Genomic DNA, 18,003 nt, shown 5'->3' on the forward strand with positions numbered 1-18,003 from the left:
AAAGGCCTTGCATTCATTGGTGCACCCAGGGAGGGGGGGCCAAGCCCCCACCCCTCCAAAGAAAAAGGGAAAAAACAGAAAATTTTTCAAAAATCATTTCCTAATTAAAATATTTTTGTTTAAATTTATGTTGTGTCGTGTCTTCTATTTCTATGCTACTTATGAATTAGTGGTCACATTAGGTGGGAATAATCTATAACCCTCGAGAATCCTGGCCGCTGTGAACGCAAAGCGAACGAAGTATTGCTCGTGCGCTCGTTTACCAGAGTCGAGCCAGGAGAGATCATGTATGGCAATCACTGCAAATGTTCAGTCATAGCTCGTATTCAATGTGTAGTGTGTATTCTCAAATCGTTTACTCAACTTGTCCATACCCCCTCCCCAGATTAAATCTTGAGTGCACCACTGCTTGCATTTGTAACAATAGAAAAACATACTGATCAACACACACATCTCTTCGTGTATACTTGACACATGTTCCTGATGATTCTCATTTAAGATATACAGAAATCCAACCATCAGCAATTACATTAATCATGCACACACACACTCTCTCTCTCCCACAATTATGAAATTATTAGAGCTTTATCAGGAGTGTTATAACTTATAGCTTTGAACTTTATTACCATGTGATATATTTTTCTGTCCACTAGCTTGAAGCCTCACATACTTGATAATACATTCGCGTCCAGGTACAACAACAAAAAAGGAAGATTGGGAGAATACTTAATGAAGATTGTTTCATGCCCCATGCTACATTAAAACGTGCCTGCACTCTCTCTCTTTCTCAAGTGTGCTGTTTAACATATGTGCTTTGATTGTAAAGATGTGAATTCAAATCGTATCTAGGGCACAAGGAATTTGATAGGGATTTTCCTCTCTGGCACCTCCATATGAACTGATTTGTCTAAAAAAAATCAACCATAGAAAAGACGGTTATCAAACACGATATATTGCTCTGATGATATCAGTCATTCTGGCATAATCATTAACAGCAACAGCTCTCCAAAGATCCTCTTCATCTGTTAGGATGAAGAGGATCTTAATCAAAGAAAAATGGCAATAAAATGTACAAAAATACGTATAGACAGAAGAAACAAAAGCTTATCCTTGGAATTTAGAAAATCATTAAAAAAATGTCAAAATTTAACTATAGTAAATTAGTATCTTCTACTACTTGGTGTAGCAGATAATTGTGGTTAAAAAAATAACCTATCCATGGGTGTGCAACACTTTCTTTTTTGGCTGTTGTGGGATTCCAAAGACGATACACGATTTTACAAAAAAAACGTCTAAAACTAGCGATAGGATATCAAATAATCGTTTGTCTTTTTATTGTAAAATCATGTATCGTCTTTGGAATCCCACAACAGCCAAAAAAGAAAGTGTTGCACACCCATGGATAGGTTATTTTTTTAACCACAATTATCTGCTACACCAAGTAGTAGAAGATACTAATTTACTATAGTTAAATTTTGACATTTTTTTAATGGTTTTCTAAATTCCAAGGATAAGCTTTTGTTTCTTCTGTCTATACGTATTTTTGTACATTTTATTGCCATTTTTCTTTGATTACCCTCTCTTCTTTGTCAGTTTCAGATATTAAATGATCCTTGATCACTTTTCTCTTGTAATCGACCTCCCATGATAAAAAGGTTGGACACCACTGGACTAAGTACATGGTCCAGGAGGCCAAGTTTGGATTTAGGCTGTTGAGCCATACGAAAGAACCTGCAAGTTATTTCACAGGAATAAACTAAGCATTTTGTAAACATTTATTTAGACGAGCATAAAAATATGGTTACTACTATGGGTGAATGTGATCTAGCAAACTGTCCTAGATATACCACAGTTCTCTGCAAGCAGATATAGATCCGATATGTTACCATTGTTATCAGCTTTAAAACACACTTCCATTATGTTCCCACAGTCACGTGCCATTTGTGGCATTATTTAATAGTCCATCACAGCTTATCTTGTGCATTGACATTATTTTACGACAACAGATAGAACTGTTGTCAGATAGTTTGCTGTTCTGAGAGTATACACTGTCTTGCCTAAACTTGGGACACACTTTTATTAAATAATTATAGGAAATGAAATTATAACAATCGACAGTTACTGCAAAATATTAATAAAAAAGAACTTGTCATTTTAAAAAAATAAATCGAACGCTGTTGACTCATATCAGTAAATAAATGATTACAGTAATATTAAGTTCCCTTAGCTTTCACTGAACCGTAATAACTGGTGAGTCTGCCTCCAAGTAACGATAAATAATGTACTCTCTCACACACACTTTCGATAAACAGTATTCTCCGTATTCATTGAAGTATTTTTTTTTCTTTCCCCTTCAGAAATGACATCTAATACAAAGTATAAATGTTTGTATACTCTGTGGAACCCCTACAGGTTTTCGCGAAACCCGAGGGTTCTGCAGAACACAGTTTAAAAAACATTGGTATAGATTACCTTTATCTTTTAGGTTTTCACCACACCTGAATTTTTCGAGTTATCTCAATTTTTGTTTTAATAGGATCATTTATACACTGCTTGGAAAGAAACCAACGGACACTCCCATGGGAAATGTGTATTTGCCCTGCGTTTCCATCTCAATTATGATGGGAAAAATGGAAATGCAGAGTATCAACTGCAAGCGTTACCTGCAGTGGAGGACCCATCATACTCACCGAACGGAACGGAACCATAGGATGCTACCAATAACATGTAAAAATCGCCATTTTTCTGCCGACACGTTAAATGCGGAGTTACAGGCATCGGTTAGAACACGAATCTGCACAAAAGTATTCAGAACCGAGACTCAGGTTGGTTTTGATGGTAGGATCACAATAAGCAACCTACATTACTCACGAACCAACATGCATCATCATCTTCAGAGATGCAAAGAGCATGTACAGTTGGACGTGGAAGCTTGGAAAGCTATGTTAATGGAGTGATGAATCACACTACACCTGTAGAGCAGATGGATGGGTATGGATGTGGCCGATGCCCAGTGAATGTGGTTTACCAGAGTGCATAACCCCAACTATTTTTATTTATTTTATTTCTATGGTGAATCAACGGCAGTGAGCCCCTTTTATGGGAGGTATGGTACCACGTCAATTTCCCCCTATTTTTATCCGGGCTCGGGACCGGCATAGCTGACAATTCAGACCTATGGCTGGAGGGATCATCTTAGGTATTCGTGACTGTACCCATGTGTGTTCACGGGGCCAGTTTGCATGTTTGTGGGATGAAAAACCCCAGATAAACTGGTGGGAAAAACCCTGCTGTCCACGCACAAGACCTAACTGCTATGGCTGAAGATCTTTAAGCTTCTCTAGTCGCCGACGGGAATCGAACCTAGGGCACTCCTTCCCCAGGCATATGGTTGTGAAGCGCAAAGCTACTAGGCTAACCGCGCAGACATCCCAACTATGAAATTCAGAAATGCAGTGTGATGGTTTGGTTCTGTGTTTCCTGGTCTTGGTTGAGACCTCTGTTTGTGGTGCCACAACAATAATCCAGGACCTCGTCAACATGCCTACAGGAAGAATGGTTCAAAATTTCCATTGATTGCTATTGTAAGCTTGTGGAAAGTATGCGTCATAGGATTGTTGCATTCATTGCAGCAAAAGGAGGTCCTGCATCTTATAGTGAGTGCCATGGCTCCTGACACTAGTAAGTCCATTGACTTCTTTTCAAACAGTGTATGTGTAATATTATAATATATAATTCGATAGTTAGGATTTCTGCTAAAAGTTGTCCATTCAGCTCGATTATGGTTATAATCGCATAATTTTTATTGATCTAACTCTAAAATTGGGCTAAAAGACTAAATAATTCAGATCTAACCATGGAATGTCATGATATTTACTACTTGGGATATAAACTAAACTTCGTCGAGTCGTTTCAATTTTCTTTTCATACGAACCATTTTAATGGTAAAATCAGCTCTACAGTTACAAGAAAATTATTCTAGTTTCAATATTTTGATAATGATAATCGCATTACAGAAGACTGTATTATCAAAACGCACCTTTTTATGACAATCTATGATTGTCGTAAAATTCAACAACAGCCATATTCTTCTTCATCAGATTAAGAATCCATATTCGGGAGTAAATTTCAAATTTTTTTTTCGACCGGTTCCCGAGTTAGTCGATCTTTGGCATGGGCAAGCGGGTTTTTCTCTCAGAAACTTCGGTTTTCATCTCTTAAACTCAAGAAAATCGACCGAAGAACCCAGACTATTTCAGACATTAAAAATATTGTGTTTTAGGGTTAGCGACCAAGAGATGTTCTTCACAGTGTGCCACATAAATTAGTGATAGCCTTAGTTCAGCTATCTCTGATTGGCTACCAGTGAAGATTGAACTGCCTGCTCAGTCTCTAAAAGTTAGAGTGGACTAAAAATCGCCTACTCCCCTATAAGAGAATAAAAGGCATTAGTTGATTGTTTTTTGATTTTAGAAATTTATCGTGAAAACTAAAAATAGTAACACGAGTTGTGTAATAAGTACATTTCAGTTTATTCCAAATGGAATGCACTTCAGTTACATTTCATCATTGCCGTACAATAAATTAAACACACTACTGGTGAATTACAAACCTTGTATAGTGCAATTAACATCATACTCTTCTGATAGATACCTAGGATCGATTAGTGGAGGTGCTAAAGGATCTGCAGAGGTAAATGTGATTTGTCCACGAGAACGGGGATGCAGGCAAGATGCCAGGATAATAAATCCCTCCTTGGAAGTATTCCGAGTATCAGGAAACGATTTTAGAAAGGCCTAAAAGATAAAATTGGAGGTTTAATTGCCTGAAATGAATGCTTTAAACGGTGAATATATACAGGCTATTCTATTATATATGAGGCCACTGTGGCTGTAGCATACTATAAGTTGTTTACTAATAATTAAGCAGTATTTCTTTGAATGAATTGTCATGTATTGTGAAACGGTTAAAGTTACAGCTGGAGACAATATGCAATTTTGAGTCCTATTAATTGCCTGTTTATTCTTGTAGTAACGCTTCCATGTCTCTAGATTACTAGAGGGATGTTGCAGGTTCGATTCTAGTTGCAGACTAGAGAAAGTTTTTCCTAGGCTATTTTTTATCGAGAAAGCTTGGTTTGTTTCTCAATCATGCAACTCATGAAAATCGACCGACAAATTCATACTTCAGACAATAATACCAATTAAAGTTTAGGAACAGGAGCTGACGGCAGTTTTCGAGTTACGATTAGGGATGGAGATCAGTTATTATTATTATTATCATCTGAGACTTCCAGGAAGTTAAGGGCTAATCATCAGAAACCATACATCACCCAAACTAGCTGTCACACCTTCCCTTAAATTTATTCACACTAGATTCACTCCTACCCTTAAAGGCAAACAATTTCACTTACTCACTGCTCTGTGAGAAAAACCTAGCTCTTACTCCTTTCTTGACTTCGAACAAAGTTAACTTCCATGGTTACGTGTGTAGAGGCTTAAGTGCTGTGAGGATATCATGTTGGAGGCTTAATGGATTTTTTACAACACTCAAAAAGAATTAAAATAGAATTTAATACTTCCTATATTTCGTCCCCTAGTCACTAGGACATCTACGGGGATTACAAAAACAATTAATGTAACATATACACAAATAACAAACAATACTAAGCCCAACCATGTGGGTGATACTGATTTTTGTAATCCCCGTAGATGTCCTAGTGACTAGGACGAAATATAGGAAGTATTAAATTCTATTTTAATTCTTTTTGAGTGTTGTAAAAAATCCATTAAGCCTCCAACACGATAACTTCCATGGATGCCCCTGTCTACAGATTTTCAAATATTTCGAAGTTAAAGAAGTTCCACTTGCTCCCTCTGAGGAATTAAAAGGCGTTTATAAGATTCATTTTCATTCATATTAGTGTTTTTATATGATTTTATCTAATATAAAAGAGCAGAATACTAAAAAAGCAAACCGTTGGCTAGAATTCTAATTGCAACCAACACCAATCTTTGTCGAGAAGAGTACATGCCATTCATCCTACTCTTTCTACAAACTAAATAGTTCTCATACATCGGAAGCCTCAAGATCAAGTGTCTTAAATACTGATTTTCATACCATTCTTCAGTGGGGGTAAAAATTACTTTGACCTACGATGTTACCAAAATACAGTCTTGCCTTTTCTTTCGCAAAAGGGATCTTACCTCACATCCCTTTATCCTCAGTAATATAAAAATCAGATAAGATCAGATCTCTCCTTGGAATTAAATTTACCTCTGGCCTCTGCTGGCACAAGTACATCAATTAGCTTCCTCAGCTTCTAAAATATTGGGCATTCTTTTCCATTCAAGAAGCTATTTTACATCCATCCTAAACAAGTCTCATATCCGCCCATCCTTAGAATACTGGTTCACACATTTGGGTTCACTTAAATCCTCTATAAATTTTTGATTTGTTCAGAAGACAGCAATTCATCTCATAAATGACCCTTCCATCACAGACTCACTCCAACCTCGCAATGTTTCAGCTCTATGTCTCTTCTGCAGGTACTTCCATGGTCACTGCTCTGATCTATTGCAATTACTAAAACAGCAGCAGCAGCAGCTACCCAACATCCATTTTCAGTGCAACTTCGAACACATCGAACCTGCTTCTCCTCTTCTGGAATCACCTTACTCATAAGATGTCTCTTAACAACCTCCAAATCTTCAAGAAAATTGTCAATTGATTTCTTCTTTTTTATATACAGGGTGATCAAAATTAAAGAGTCCCTGTTTAAGACCTTGCGGAAGGCCATCCAATGATCCAAATGCTGCGAAACTTTGCAGGAATACATTGTGTGTCATGCGGAAGCGATATCTGGGCGGGAGGGGGGAAGTAGTTCCAAAATTCACTGCCAGGTGGCTTTGTAAACACCAAACATGGAATTTGCACACACGCAACGAGGCAGGTGCCAAAAGGGTTGAAAATGATGAACACAGATTTTCCCTTTCATTCTGGTTGTTAATACCGTCCACAGTGATGACACTATTTTGTATGCCCACAGTTCATAGAACCCAAGGCTGGCCCAAGAAAAGTCAATTTATGCTGAAGGGGAGAAAGAAATAAAAGATGTACGAATTAGTCACTGACACGCGAAATCACGTGCTTTATACATAACATTTCCCACCTGTCATACAAGCAAAATAGTTACCGCTTTAAAAACTGTAATGTTCATAAAAGAAAAGTTAATTTTCTGACGTGGAATAATAAACAACTCATCCTACAAGACGGATTGATTATCCCAGTAGCGCACTCAGAATATAATCTTGGGGGGGGGGGATTGAGTATACGATTTGAGAATACACACTATGCATCGCATAAGCATCTGCAATGATCGCTAATTAATAAGTAGTATAGAAATAGAATACACGACACAACATAAATAAAACATGAATTTTAATTAGGAAAATTTTCTAGTGGTTTTTTTTCTTTGGGGGGACAGATCCCCTTGGCCCCCCTCTGGGTGCGCTACTGGATTACCCTATTATCGGAATGGATTCTCCTTCTTCTGACATGCGCAGAAGTGTTGAAGAGTCTCGCATCTGTGATCGTTGGGATTAGATCTGGCAGAGGTTGCAAACCAACCAGTTGACTACACGTGAATGAAGTTACTATTTTTGTTGTGGAGCAGGCCATGAATAACAGCGTTGGTTCCTGCAGTGCACATGCTGTATCAAGACGCCCTTATACAACGGTCTGGAAAATTCTACTGAAGATTCTGCATTTCTACCCATTCAGGATAACCCAGACACAGGAGTTGCTCCCGCAGGACTTTGAAAGTCGACTGACATTCGCTTTGACAACCCTTGTTCGAGTGCAGTTGAACGGTATGTGACGCCGTCGATGATTTTGTGGTGAAATAAGGCTGACTTTCACCTGAACGGGGCTGTGAATAACCACAATTGCTGGGTATGTGCTACGTCAAACCCGTATGCAATCCAACAAAATCCTTTGCATTCATCCAAAAGTTACTGTTTGATGCGGGTGTACATTGCTTCGTTTATCATTAGACCATTCATTTTTATGCAGGATGGAGTCCTGTCCTTCCACACATCGGTCGATCCGTAAAGGAGGTTCTTCGAGAACATTTCTCGAAAACCAGAGTGATTAGCCGTGCGTTTCCCACTGCATAGCCGCCTCGTTCACCTGATCTGACCTCCCTGTGACTTATGGCTCTGGGGATTTCTCAAAGACAGGATTTATCAGGATCATCCTGATAACTTGCCAGTGTTGAAAGACAGCATAACGCAGTATGTGCACAACGTCGGTCCGACCAGCTTCGTTCTGCAGTTGACACTGCAACACCCCCAAGGAAAAAAATTAAAAAAATAAAATTTTGTTTGTGTTTATAAATAATAACAATTCTTACAACATTATATAAATGCAGTACAACATGTTAAGTTACAGCTTATGTTTTGACATTGATTGAATAGTTAATAATTGTAATTGTTCGATTTTAAGCTTTAGATTACGAAACAAATGCACTGCGATCTAACGCAGTGTCAGAATTATCGCGTTCAGCCAATTGCAGCTAGAATCGCCGATATTCGTTTGCTCTTGTGATTGCACGTTACAAGTGATTACGACACTGCTTGTTTGGGCAGTGTCGCTTACAGATAAACCGTATGCTTGCACGCGTTATTTCTGTGAGATACGAAACTTTTATTATTGGTGTGTGTTCGTGGTGAGGGTGAATGATTTTTTGTCGATCTTATTTTATTTTGTTAAAATAACATATAATTATTTATTTATTATAGATACAAAAGACTGAATTATGACGAGTATCACTGTTGAAAATATGAAAAGAATTATATTTTCTCAATTATTGTTACACGAAACAAATGCACTGCGATCTAACGCAGTGTCAGAATTATCGCGTTCGGCCAATTGCAGCTAGACTCGCCGATATTCGTTTGCGCTTGTCATTGCACGTTACAAGTGATTCCGATACTGCTCGTTTGGGCAGTATCGCTTACAGATAAATCGTATGCTTGCACGCGTTATTTCTGTGAGATATGAAACTTTTATTATTGGTGTTTATTTTTATTATTGTTCATTATGTCAGTGTTTGTTGCATCAGGAGATCGCAAGTTGACAAAGAAAAGTATCTCAAGTTAATAGTGAGCCTAATTTATTAATAGAGAGACTAATTAATAGCATCAACTAATCAATGATCATGACCTTAATGAGAACCACGACTGCGATTTCTAAAGTTGCAAATTGCAATTTGCACTAAAATCGGCCATAAAATAAAAACCCGTTTCACATATCGCCATTATGTATAGTAAACATTGATGCGATTAAATAGTTCTGAAAAATGTATGCCTTACTTTTGTTTTGAAGTTGGAAATTTTAGCAAACACATTTTCGTCCACAGACCCCATGTTAAACAATGTCAAGAACACTTCCGGCTTCGTCGAGGATGAAATTTGTGGATATGATGTTCTCACCACAGCTTCTACTCCACTCTGACTCAGATATCCTAAAAGACACGTAGTTTGGGGCATTACGATTAATCATTTGTAATGATCACAGTGCAGGCTAATATAATACAGTTTTCTTTTTCTTAAAACTCATTTTATGTAGATTAATATCTTTGTGTAACTGAAATTTCACAAATATCTGCGATGTTGTTATACGAAAAAGTCTATCTCTCCCTCCCCCACCTCCTCACTTCCTTATCTGAACATTTGGTAATTAAGGAAAAAAAAACAAAATCAAAGACCAGTTTTCTGTTTTCATTATATCTTTTAGAATGCAATTTCATGTAGTCAGCGCAGTGGCAGATGAGGAAGTACACTAACTTTGGAAATAATAAATGAATTACTAGGACGTTATGAATGGCATATGAGGATGATACACCATCTCGTGAAAATACATCTAAGTAGTTTAAGCATTTTAAAGTAGGAAAGGAAAAGGGCAATATTTTGAGGAAACTGAAGGTGAGTTAGCCGTAAGATGGTCTCGTCGGATGTTTCTCAAACAAAGTACGCAATTTGGTCATAAATTGTTTCGACCATAAATCCAAAATAAAGCTTTTCGAAATAACCTTCTGTTACTTTAAATAAAACAGACTACAAATTAAACAAAGAACGAAGCTGTAGTTTAAGAAATTCTTTAAAAAAAAAAAAAAAAAAAAAAAAAACAGAGTCGAGCAGAATTCACCAGATCATTTGATGAATATTTCGAGGCTTTCACATAATCCGGTCTCGTGATTTAACTTGGAAATTTAAATTATCGAAACTATAGTTGGCAAAGATTCATACTATGTTCAGTTGACATTTATTTCACAGTATTTTGAATTATATTTAAATTATATTGTGTATAAATTATACGTTGAATATGTGTGAGAGCGTCGCTGAAAGTGTAAATGAAGGTAGAAACACCGAAGGAATGGATGATTTGATCGATAATGAAAATGGTGAGATAAATGCGAGTAGCGAAATTGCCCGTTTACATGGCGCGATACACAGAGCCAAACGACAACTGGAGCGTATGCAAAAATGTGTGTTGAACGTACCGACAAATAACCGGCGGAAGTCTGTGACGGCAAAAAATAGAATGTACGTAAACGTCAATAAAATGAAGGAGCGAGTGCTGTATGGGGATTCGCTATTAAGAGGCGTAATAATTGAGAGTTTAACGAAGTCATACCAGCCGGGTGCGAACATAAAGGACGTCAGCGAATCTATTCGACTGCAAAAACAGAGGGTGAAAGAGATGATAATAGTGGCAGGAACGAATGATTTGAAAGAGGACAAAATGGAAATGATAGAGGATGTGAGGGAGTTGTTTGAGGTAGCAAAAGAGAAGAGTGAGAGAGTTAGGATGGTGAGTATCTTACCGCGGTATGACAGCGAAGTGTTTAGAAGGAGGGCCATAATTGCCAATGACTTTATGCGTGGGTTATGCATGGAGAGTGGTGTGGAATTTGTGGATGTGTGGAATGAGTTCGATGGGCGAAAGGACTTATATAAGATGGATGGGTTACATTTGAATGGAGTTGGTGTACGGAGACTTGAAAGAGTGTTGATGAATGATGTGGAAGTGGATGTACAGACTCAGGGAAACTAGATTTATTAAGAGGGGGGGAGTAGATATGCAGACTTTAGGGGGGGCAGTTAAGTGTATGAATGAGTATATTACGCCCGGGCGAGTACGACGGACAACAAATCAGAATGGGATAATTAGTATAAGGAATCAAAGTAGGGATGGGACAAATGGGCTTCTGCGATTCATGTACACTAATGCCAGGAGTATTAGGAACAAGAAGGAAGAGTTTTTGGCCATGGTTGGCACTTCCAGGCCACAGGTTGTCGGTATTAGTGAAACATGGCTGACAGAGGATGATAAAGCTAGTGGGATTGAATGCGATGGGTATAGCGTGTTCAGGAGTGACAGGGTGAATAAAAAGGGGGGAGGAGTGTTATTGATGATAGCTGATGAGCTTCAGCCAAGGAGTATAGAATTTGAACTGCAGGATGGGGAAAAAAGCACATTTGAGGCTGTTTGGTGTGAGATACAATCTAGCAGAACAAAATATACAATTGGGTGCTGCTATAGACCGGGTGATGGAGTGGATGGTGGGAATAGTATGCATAAGCAAATAGAAGAAATGAATGGAAGGAGGGTAATTATTATGGGTGATTTCAATTATGGTAACATTGACTGGAAAGAGGAGAGGGCACATGGGAGGAAGGAATTGGATTTTATGCAGTTATTAAGGGACAACTATCTACGGCAACATGTATTGGAAAATACCAGGGGGCAGAGAGTGCTGGACCTAGTAATTGCAACTGAGAATGTAGCTGTAACGAACATGACCATGTTGCCACCAATTGGTGAGAGTGACCATAAGGTCATGACTTGGGAGGTGGCTAAAGGAGTCGAATTTACAATTAAGACAGGGTATATGTGGAATTACCGGGCTGGTAAGTATGACAAGCTTAGGTGTGTGCTTGGCTCAATGCCATGGCATGTAAAACTGCAAGGGCTGGATGTTGATGGTGCATGGGAGGTGGTTAAGAACTGTTTGCAGGAGGCAATGGTTGATTGTATACCAAGAGTCCGAATAATAAATCAGGTAGGGGTTAAATGGATGAATAACACTATTAAGCTTGAGCTGCAAAAAAAGAAACAATTGTGGAGGGAATTTAAGGAGAAGGGTGACCATCAGGTGCATGAACAGTATAAAGCTCAGGCCAGGATGGTAACAAGGGTGGTAAGAAAAGCAAAAGCAGATTACGAAAGGAAATTGGCCATGCAGGCTAAAGAGAATCCCAAACAGTTTTTTCAATATGTTGCAAGTAAAAGGAAAAATGCTCATGGTAGAATGATCTTAAAAAATGCTGAGGGTAGGGAGGTAACTGAATCAGTCGATGTTGTGGAATTACTGAGCGAGCACTTTGCAAGAGTATATCATCCAGGTGGTGGCTTTGCAGAAATGGAGGAACCAACAGCTTATACTGGAATTGTGATGAATGAGGTAGAGGTAACTAGTCTATTACAGAACCTCAATGTCAATACATCTGTGGGATTGGATGGTATACCAGCTCGTGTCGTACGTGAAGCGGCCAAAGAATTGTCAGTGCCCTTGACCATTATGTTTAATTTGAGCCTCAGGACTGGGTCAGTCCCAAGGGGGTGGAAAGAGGGGAAAATAGTTCCACTGCACAAAGGTGGTTCCAAGGCTGCTGTTGAAAATTACCGGCCAATCAGCATAACAGGAATCATTATCAAGGTCTTAGAGAAAATAGTCAAGAGGAAAATACAAGATTGGATAGAAGAAAATGGGATACTGTATCGGGGACAGCATGGTTTTGTGAAGGGTAGGTCATGCCTCAGTAACTTGCTCACGTATTATAACACAGTGACGGCTGAACTGGATAAGGGTAATGGGTTTACAGTGATTCTGCTGGACCTTGCTAAGGCCTTTGACAGGATACCACATGGAATTCTAATCAGTAAATTGCAGCATATGGGAATGGACATAGGGTTGGTGAGATGGATAGGAGGGTGGTTGACGGAGAGATATCAGAGAGTGGTTTACTCAAGAGTAGAGTCCACTAGACGGCCTGTGACTAGTGGTGTACCACAAGGATCTGTTCTTGGACCACTGCTGTTTAATTTGTTCATAAATGATATAGGAAAGGATCTGAGAGGAACAGTTCATTTGTTTGCGGATGATGCGAAGTTGGGTAGGGCAATAGTGAATGCAGATGACGTCAAAATTTTGCAGGATGATTTGGATAGATTGGAGGTCTGGGCTAGGGAGAATGGATGTCAATTTAATGTGGCAAAATGTAAGGTTATGCATTTTGGGGTGAAAAGATGGGAGGCAGTTTACTGCATTGGTGGAACCATGCTCCAGGAAATTGATGAGGCACGAGATTTAGGAGTGTTGGTGGATAAGGAATTGAAATTTAGGGGACACATTGCAAAAGTGGCCAAATCAGCTCATCAAATCACTTGGTTGCTGAAGAATACGTTGACAAGCAGAGACAAGCAGGTTATTGTTCCTCTGTATCGAGCCTTGATAAGACCTCATCTCGACTACTGTGCTCAGATTTGGTCACCTAGGTTTCTTCTTGATGGGGAGGAGGTGGAGAGGATCCAGAGGCGAGTGACCAAGATGATAGCAGGTCTGTGGAATGAACCGTATGAGAACAGGTTGAGGAATTGTGGGTTGCAAAAATTGGTTGATAGGCGGAGGAGGGGAGATATGATTGAGACATTCAAATTACTGAAGGGTTTCTATAAAATTAATTCAGAAGATATTTTTGAGAACAGGGCTGGTTGTGGGAGGACTAGGGGACATCCATGGAAACTGGGCAAAAGTGTGGTTAGTAAAGGTGTTAGAGCTGGGTTCTTTACTTTTAGAGTAGTGAATGAGTGGAATGCGCTCCCTGAGTCTGTGGTGGATGCTGTGACAGTGAATGATTTTATGGCGAGGTATGATAGATACTGTATGAATGTCGAATAGTTGTGATGAAAATGATTTGGGGCCTCCCTCGATGAGTCTAATGACTCCCTGGAGTTGCCCGTAATAATAATAATAATAATAATAATAATAATATTTAAGTCTGATACACCAGGAATTAAATATTCAAAAGCAGTGCCGTAACTAGCTTTTCATGGTCCCTGTGCAATATTTTATTTTTGGCCCTCACTTTTTTTGGGGAAAAAATAATAAAAAAAAAAAAAATACGATAGAGGTCATCATCATCATCATCATCAAATTCCTGCCATGTACCCTCAAGGGGTGTACAGGATATGACAGTACTACATGAAAAATTACATCATTACTAACTTCCTATCTACAATTTTCCTCCAATTAAATATATACCGAATAGTCTGGATACGTGGAGGTTTTTCCCTTTCTAAAGTTGATGTCACAGTTGGTAATTTTGCGTATTTTTGGTAGCATGTCTTCGTTCTACGATAGAGGTAGATCGGTTAATTTTTAACTTTAACCAAAAACGTTACGGAATCGACAAAATTTAAAATTTTAAAATGAAAATATAAAACATTATTTTTTAATACTCCATTTCAGGCCCCCTTCGTCGCCTGTGCACCCGTTGCATCTGTCTAGTTACGGCACTGTGCAAAAGTACCGTGACAGAAGTTACCTTTTATAAATATTTATAAACATTTCTCCATATCATGCTAGATTAATTTTCCATTGCTTTATAAAAGTAGCTCTGAGAGATTTACTTATTATTTCTTGTTAAACGTTATTATCATATTATAACCGATATAATTAACATTGGTTAATTAATTAGCATGGAAATCGATATTTTTATCAATTAAATTTTGCTAATTGTTTGCCAAGTTAGAACGAAGAAAAGTTCTTAGTAACTAAATGGGCTGTCAGTGTCAATCCGGCTGTGGTAAGTGTTAATAACCTGGTGTGAAACACCACCCTACTTATCGGAGTTCATGTATTGAAAAGAAAAAAAAAAAAAAACTACAGCATAAATCATAGCAGGTCAACTCATTTACTTGCACCTAAATGACTTGGCCTACTATAGTATGAACTTAAAATCTTAAGTTTATATTGAAATGTAGAACAGTATTATGGAAAATGTATTTATATATTATTATTAAGGAGCCTGTGTAGCTCAGCAGAAGTGGCGTTTGCACTCTACAGCGCTTGACCGCACGATGAAAGGCGTTCGAATCTAGTCGCCGACTAGAGGAACTTTTTCTAAGCCTTTTCTCGACCGGTACCACAGTTAGTCGATCTCTCTGGCATAGGCTAGCGGGTTTTTCCTCCTGTAAACTCGGGTTTTTCGTCCCGTAAACTCAAGGAAATCGGCCGTCGAACCCACGCTATTTTCAGACATTAAAAATATTGTGTTAGGGTTAGGGAACACCAGATGGCGGCACTTACTAGCGGCCTTCTTCACTGCGTGCCGATTAATTAGTGATAGCTTTGGGTATGCTATCTCTGATTGGCTAGCAGTGGAGATTGAACTGCCCACTCAGTCTCCAAAAGTAGACAGGGCTAAAAAACGCCTCGCCTACTCCCTATACGGGAACAAAACGTTAGCTGTTTTTTAAATTTTTTTTTTATTAATAGTTGTTATATTTCATTCTCTGTCTACAGCACAATGCAAAAGACTTCCTTAACTGGTCTGATTAGCAAGATAAAGTTAGAGAAACTCACACGGAGTGAAGTAACTTCAACTTACCTTTTCCTAAGACAAAGTAATTCATTATTTGTTTAAGAGTTTTCACCTTTGCAGTGTTCATACTGACAGGCTGTTTTAAGTGAAAATACATAGGAATATTCAGATGATCCTGTAAGCTTCTGCCAACTCCTGGTAAATCGACTATAACAGGAATCTTTAAAAAAAAAAATTATATTCAATATTATACTTTGTGCAATACATATTTTTGAACTGCACGTTTAGTACAGAAAGCAGAAAAACAAATTAAATTCTCTATTATTTTATTATGTTATTGACAAATATAATTTATTTGTTGACAAAAAATAAAGAAATAAATATACTTATATTTCAATCCACACTGAAAACACGACTTTTTTTTTACATTTTTTTTTTATACGAACAAATAAAAAAGAAAGAAACGAACCTTTAATGCTTGAAGCTGGTCTTTAGGTCCTATGCCGGAAAGAAATAAAAGATGAGGTGAGCCTATGGATCCACAACTCACGATGACTTCTTTTCTTGCTCGGATGTTAATTTTTCTATTAGATTCAATTTTCATTACTTGAATTCCAATCACTGTCTTATGTTTAATGACGAGCTACAAAGAGATATTAAAAAAAAAAAAATTATTGTTTTCTGATTTAAGGAAACAATAATCGTTATGATGGAGAACACACAAATAATTAGATGAAGCATCAAAAAACTAATCATAAAAGAAAGTGCCTTCATATAACAATAATGATTGAAGAACATTTTAATCTAAGCACTCGCGCCATAAGCTAATTGGAATATACTCAGAAGCTACTTCGTTAGAAATACTACCGAAACCATTATTGCGCGATCTCACGTTAGCAGGTGGTTTTCACTAAGTACAAACATCAAATTTGGAGTATTTTATACTTAATAATAATGAAAATGATCTGATACGATCATCACATGATACATTTCACAATTACCTAAAGGCAATTATAATAAGGTGCAATTAACAAGATCATCTTATACGATCCTTAAAAGATATGTATATTTCAGAGTGGGTCACGATTTATTTTTGAATAGTGACGTCCTCATCATCCCTAAAACAAATGAAAACCACAATTTTGTATGAGGATGAAGAAGGGTAGTAGCAGTAGGTACTAATATTACACAAATATCAAACAACATTCTCAAGTTGAACTTGACTATTCTTTCAACACCGATACAACTTGACCATGAAAATGAATGACTGTCGGCTGCGTGTAATCTTCGGCTAGTTTAGCCTGCTCTTCGTGGAAATAAATGTCAGTTTTCAGAAAAGTCTGCCATCGTATCTGAGAGCAGTTAGTTCAGCTTTTCCACAGAAAAGTCCCAGAAATTGTTTCTAGTCTCCTTCAATAAGTAAGAAAGGTTTCTCCCAAAGGTTGAACAAGTAATTCTATAGGCTTACGGCCAGTGGCGGCTGGTGAAAATTTTAAGTGGGGGTGCTGCATATATAAAATAAGAAAAAACAATTCATTTTTACCTAATCAGTAACCAATTTATTAATAAGTAAATTTACATATTAAAAATTGCTTTATTATAAATATTTCATCCTCACCATGAACACACACCAATAATAAAAGTTTCATATCTCACAGAAAGCGCGCAAGCATGCAATTTATCTGTAGAGGCACTGCTCAAAAAGCAGTGCCGCATTCACTTGATACGTGCAGTGATTACTGCAAACGAATATCGGCGAGTCTAGCCGCAACTGACCGAACGTGATAATTTCGTTTTTTCCATGGGAGTGCTGCAGTGTCGCAGTGCTTATGTACAAGCCACCACTGCTTATGGCTTATCTAATAAGATAAGAACCAAGAATGTACAACTATGTTCGTCGAGTATATTATTTCCCAACATGAGACAAAAGGTTAACACATCAATTTAATCCTTCGCCGTCTGGAGCGACGATACCGTTCAGCAGAAAAAGCTTGGGTTCGATTCTCTTTGGGAACTTTTATAATGACTTCCCAATTATGGGTGACAGCAATTTCATCTGGAAAAGTGTTTTCCTCCTAGAATCTTGAATTTTTTTTCTCCCAAAGTATGCAAACTGACTGAAGAAGATCGCAATCTACTATGCTAAAATACGTATTGGGATAACACTGCATGAGTAAAACCTAAATTGCAATTCACTCGATATAGTGTGCCCCACCCCGGTTTTGATTGCATTATTCACATTTCTAGGCATATTGTTCATCACTTTGAGATAATATGATTCGGTATTTTTGACCATTCTTTCATCAGTATGACCACCACTCCATGCACCATT

The 18,003-nt window shown here is 37.9% G+C and overlaps 1 protein-coding gene across 1 annotated transcript in view; it reads right to left on the reverse strand.

Moving 5' to 3' along the window:
• The window catches only part of LOC150104943 (glucose dehydrogenase [FAD, quinone]-like), a 50,571-nt gene that overhangs the window by 3,366 nt on the left and 29,202 nt on the right, over positions 1 to 18,003 (reverse strand). Inside the window, exons 6-9 of the mRNA XM_090395092.1 lie at positions 16,141 to 16,314; positions 15,738 to 15,891; positions 9,375 to 9,526; positions 4,613 to 4,796 (exon numbers count right to left, since the gene is read on the reverse strand). Of these exons, the coding sequence (XP_090251218.1) occupies positions 4,613 to 4,796; positions 9,375 to 9,526; positions 15,738 to 15,891; positions 16,141 to 16,314 (664 nt within the window). The remainder of the gene's footprint in view (positions 1 to 4,612; positions 4,797 to 9,374; positions 9,527 to 15,737; positions 15,892 to 16,140; positions 16,315 to 18,003) is intronic.

Source organism: Typopeltis vanoorti, chromosome 7 (assembly GCF_054136105.1).
Source record: "Typopeltis vanoorti isolate ZY-2024b chromosome 7, IOZ_Tvanoo_1.0, whole genome shotgun sequence".
Lineage (NCBI taxonomy): Eukaryota > Metazoa > Arthropoda > Arachnida > Uropygi > Thelyphonidae > Typopeltis > Typopeltis vanoorti.